We start from the raw sequence: 4,842 nt of genomic DNA, 5'->3' as shown, positions 1-4,842 counted from the left end.
TAATAGTAGTGTGACAGCTGAAACAAAATTCAGATTAAAACACCAGGCAGGCTTTTTTGAACAGATGTACTAAGTACTGAGCTTCCAAAGGTGGCAGTAATTGTGCTAACGTTATGCACATCTGTGATTACTGGACAATATACCCACAACCAGAATCGATATACTATTTTTAAAAGCTAAGTGCAATGATCTTACTATCACCCATTGTTTCTTAAGTTACGACACCCGTTACTCCATCAGGTAAGTGGCAATGCAAGCAGGATGGGCATACTTCGAGCAAAAAGCTTTGCGGCTGGCACTTGTCGACGTCCAGGCCACACCGAGTGCTCCCGTGAGGAAAACGTCCCCCCGAAGCAGGACCTGAAGGAGGGGAGTTCAATAAGCAAAATTAATCGAAGTTCCTGGGCCCGGGAGGGAATGAAAGCAGGATTTTTGCTTAACACCGCTTAAAGCTTCAGCTGTCGCGTCTCCCCTGCGGCAGCAGACACGGAGGGCCGCGCTGACACCCCGCTGAGCAGCCCAGCACCCGTCCCCGTCCCCCAGCACCACCACAGGGCTCCCCCAGCCGGTTCCGGGTGCTGCAGCGGGGGTGAAAGGTCCCGCGGCTCCCGGATGGAGGCGGCGCGGCCCTGCACAGCGGCGCCCCGCCCGCTATATAAGCGTGGCCCGGCGGCCGGGCCCTCCTCTCGCCGCGCAGCCCGCTCCGCAGCCGCCGCCGCCGCCTCCTGGCTCACCGCTGTTCGCTGGGCCCCGCGCCGGGAATAAGTCGGTCAGGAAGGCCCCGCTGCCGCCATGGTGAGCCGGGGGAAGGGAAGGAGCCGGGAGCCGCCGCTGCGGGGTCTGTGGGGCAGGCTCGGCGCCGGCTGCGGGCCCGGGAGCCGCGCTGCGGGGGTGGGCGGCTGCGGCTGCCTGGCTCCGAGCTGGGGCGCCGTGTTAGGTCGGGGGGCTTCGGGGGCGCTGCCTCCCCCTGAGGGCTCCCCTTGAAGGCTTCCCTTCCTTCCTCCTTTGCTTCTTCCCGCGGGGAGCCGTGCCGGGGCGGGCCGCAGCGGGCATGGCGCTGCCGCTCCCGGCGCCGCGTGGCCGGGACTCGGCCGGCGCCGGGCTCCCGGGGGGGGACCCGCGGTGCGGCCGTGGGGCAGGGGCTGCGGCCGGCGTTAGGAGAGGCCCCGTGCTGCCAGCGCTTGGTTTTCAGGCTCTTTTTTTTCTTAAATTCAGTCTCCTCAGTGGGCTAATTAACTTTTTTTTTCTGGCCAGATGCCTCTCTTTGTTCTCGCTGTTTAGGTATGCTGCTGTTTAGTTGATGTCTTTCTAACTTGATTTGTGGCGAGCTTGCTAGGTACATAAAACCCTAAAGGTGATTTATTTGGGGTCCAAGGGGGATCGGTGTCTGGGCGGCCTGCTTTATATATAGGCAAGCCAGGGAGGGATAGTGTTGCAGCTTTCCTCCTCTTCCTGCTGTTCTTCCTCGCAGCAGTTACAGCACTGACCATCCTCCGTGCTCCCTCTGTTTGCTCCGTGCCCTTGTACCTGCCCGATAAAGCCATCCGGTCACTCCAATAAATAGTCCCAGAGCTAAGCCATTCTTGACGCTCCACAAGTCTGTTTTTTATTTTTACTGTGCCATTAGTTGGTGCTGACCGTAGGGTTTGATATTTACAACTTCGGTGTTTTAGGCATTTAAGGATACTGGCAAGGCACCTGTGGAACAAGAGGTGGCAATCCATCGCATCAGAATTACTCTGACAAGTCGCAACGTGAAATCACTTGAGAAGGGTGAGTGAAACCTCTTTTTGTTTTAACTGGGGTAGCGTTTTAAGTAACAACTGATACAAATGGTGTATTGCAAAATGTAATTGTGTTGAAATTAGTTAGAGATTTTAGCATTTGCCTATTTGTATGTGACTGCAACTAACACCGTTAGCCATGTGAAGGGCTTCATATGCTGGTAGGTAGGTTCTAATTGAATTCATAGTGGAGACTAGTGTTCAGGGATTTCTGCTGTGCTGAAAATGCCCGTCCTCAGTGTTAACGTAAGAGCACAACTTCTGTCCCTCGGCTGTTGTGGGGATTTTAGATGTTACTGGTGGAACATGTAAGAACCAAAAGGCACAGGTTTCTTGGTTGATATTCTGTTGTTATTAAGTGGTCACTTAGAAGTTTAACATTCAACCCGGAATCACTTTGTCTTGTTTAGAAACTGACTTTGCCAGTGTTCTAATAATATGCTGGAAATATTGTAGAATCAATGTTTGTTGCCAGGTCTTTGGGCTGCTAACGGCTTATATACAGCTTAATATGTAGTAAGAGCTGCTGGCTGCTGTTACAATGTGATTTTGTGAACCCTGGGGTAAGCCTTCCACTTCCATGCAGTTGGCTATGAAGAGAACTCTTAGACGTGAATTGCAGTGATCACTCTATACGCTATTCCGAGCCAACGTATCTTTTCTAAGTCTTCACTTAAACAAAAAAGCTCCCAAGCCTGAAACTATTCTGTATTTTTTTTTTTTTTTTTTAGTCTGTGCTGACTTGATCAGAGGTGCTAAGGAGAAAAACCTAAAGGTGAAAGGACCTGTTCGCATGCCCACCAAGGTATGGAAACTTCCAAGATGAGAAAAACCACTTTTTTTTCGAGCAGAGAACATCTTTTTAGTAGTACTGCTTTTCATCTCAACTTTTTTCTAGACTGAGGGCGATATAGTGTGAACAGATAACGGCTTGACAAGGTGCTTTGACGCTTGGGACAGCTGTGTAGTAGTGCCATAAATGTTGAAATAGGAAAGGGGGCTTCTGTGAACCTCAGCTTGATACCCCGTGTTTATGGTCTCGCTGCAGACTCTGCGCATCACTACCAGGAAGACACCTTGTGGTGAGGGTTCGAAGACCTGGGACCGTTTCCAAATGCGTATCCACAAGCGGCTCATCGACTTGCACAGCCCCTCTGAGATCGTGAAGCAGATCACTTCCATCAGCATCGAACCAGGCGTAGAAGTTGAAGTCACTATTGCCGATGCCTAAAAGATGGTCATCTACTTTTAATAAAGCCGATTGACAAATTTTCTTGGCGGTGCGTTTTTATGCTTGTGCCCAGAGTCTTTGGTAGTCCTCTGATTTTCGTGAAGAAAGGCAGCAGAAATCATAATCTGTGTGCTTTGGGGGAGGACTGCATTTTGTTGATCTTTTGAGGATGAATACATAAATTGCAACATGAGGAAGATGAAACTTGGGCATCACAGTTTCTTTAGAGTTTGACTGTATGGACATACACAGCACTTGAATCCTTTATGGGGGAAAAAAAACAACGCTTCAGTAATTTAATTCTGGCTGAAATCATAGACAAGCAATAGCATTAAAACCGATGCCTAGGTAAACTTTTGCTATGCAAGACTGAACTAAAGCAGCACTTTTTTCCCCACACTTCTCACAGTCCAATAGTTGAGGCTTTTTTTTTTAAAAAAAAAAGATTGTTGAATTTTGCAAGTTCTTTCTAGACTTGTTCATAGAACCACAGTCAAAATGAAGCCTTGGAACTCTAACTTTTTTTGAGGTTTAGATTTTCATAGATGGAATATTAAAAGCAATATAAAATGTAAACTATACTTTGTGTAAAGCAACAAAATATCTATTTGTTGCAACTTGGGGCTCTCAGGTGTGTGGTTGTGTGGGCTTGTGTTTATTTATTCTGCGAATTAATCTTTTAAGGAATGGTGATTCTTAAATGTACAAGAGGTAATGCCCTTTGTGCATTTAAGATGATGTTGCTGTTCTAGCTTCTGCTCCAAGCATGTGGGAGAACTTTAATTAAACAAGCAGCAATGAGGACAGAAGTTTGTGTGGAGAGCCTCATCTTTCATTTGTATTCACCAAGACCCACAACAGGCCAAAGCTTGAGCTTTCTTTGCCAAAGGATGCAGGAGTTCCTCATCTGCCCACTTGTCTTAATGTCATTAAATTTAAAGCCTTTCTTAGAAGGATTCTGTCTTAGTGGGCTTAAGAGCTGTGGTGAACTGAGGAGGTGAGAAATCGTGTCACATTTACACGTTGCTAGGCTGCTTCCTTGGGAACAGGGTAGGAATAGCTGTTCAAAGAAATGTGTCAAGAGAGGGCAAAAAAGTGTCTTCCTGAAGATCCATCTCCGGTAATGCTTTAAAATTGAGCTGCCTGACAAATATTTTGAGTTTCATTTTTAAGGTTTGTTGTATTTACAGGGTGCTCTGAAAAGTATGGTTAGGACTTGAGTCAGGTTAGAGGGGATAAACAGGCAGACAACTGACAGCCGGGCAGTGTTTGTGTATGATTAGCTATACTGCACCCAAGCCTAACCCAGTCACCTGCTGACCGAATGCACTTGCAGGGATGTGGAGAGGGCTGACAGGGCTGCCCGCCTCGTTCACGCAGTGCCCCCTAGACACGTCCCGTGGTGTTCGCCCACCAGCGGGGGCTCTACGACCTTCCTGGGAGCTTCGCGGCTCTGCCCTCCCCCCACCGTACCCCTATAACCAAACCCAGGCACCTCCGTGCCTCAGCCCCGCTCCTGCCCGGCAGAACGAAGCCCATTCCCCCGCATCCCCGTTTCCCTAACGCCTATTTAGCCGGCACGGCTCCGTAACGGCCGCGATCCCCGCACAGGACCGCCCGGAGCCCGCTCCGAGCCCCGCAGCGCCCCGGCCCCTCACAGCGGCCGCCGCCGCCTCACGGCCGCGTCACGCGCTGCGCCCCCTCCCACCCCGTCCCTCACGCCGCGCGGCGGGCGCCCCCTGCCGACCGCAGCTCTGGCCCCGCCCCCTCCCCGCCAGCCAATCAGCGCCCGCCTTCCCCCCGCCCAAAACGCTCCCCGCGCGCTCT

The 4,842-nt window shown here is 50.7% G+C and overlaps 1 protein-coding gene and 1 non-coding gene across 2 annotated transcripts; both read left to right on the top strand.

Annotated features, from left to right (window-relative positions):
- The first annotated feature begins 715 nt into the window (after nucleotides 1–715).
- On the top strand, nucleotides 716–3,057 carry RPS20 (ribosomal protein S20). Its single transcript, XM_035318738.1, has 4 exons — nucleotides 716–795; nucleotides 1,674–1,773; nucleotides 2,516–2,589; nucleotides 2,833–3,057. Exons 1-4 carry the CDS (start codon nucleotides 793–795, stop codon nucleotides 3,013–3,015), a joined length of 360 nt encoding a protein of 119 aa, XP_035174629.1. The 5' UTR covers nucleotides 716–792; the 3' UTR covers nucleotides 3,016–3,057.
- LOC118163336 lies at nucleotides 2,372–2,437 on the top strand. Its single transcript, XR_004748995.1, has one exon. It is a non-coding gene; the product is annotated as a small nucleolar RNA U54 (small nucleolar RNA).
- Nucleotides 3,058–4,842: the final 1,785 nt, after the last annotated feature.

The sequence above is a fragment of the Oxyura jamaicensis genome, chromosome 2 (genome assembly GCF_011077185.1).
Source record: "Oxyura jamaicensis isolate SHBP4307 breed ruddy duck chromosome 2, BPBGC_Ojam_1.0, whole genome shotgun sequence".
Classification (NCBI taxonomy): Eukaryota; Metazoa; Chordata; class Aves; order Anseriformes; family Anatidae; genus Oxyura; species Oxyura jamaicensis.
This window is presented reverse-complemented; position numbering and strand designations above follow the sequence as displayed.

Excerpts from the sequence above, each read along its gene's own strand:
- RPS20 (XM_035318738.1), top strand. Across the intron at positions 1,774-2,515 it reads CGTGAAATCACTTGAGAAGG|TCTGTGCTGACTTGATCAGA; the intron begins GTGAGTGAAACC and ends TTTTTTTTTTAG. Across the intron at positions 2,590-2,832 it reads CTGTTCGCATGCCCACCAAG|ACTCTGCGCATCACTACCAG; the intron begins GTATGGAAACTT and ends GTCTCGCTGCAG.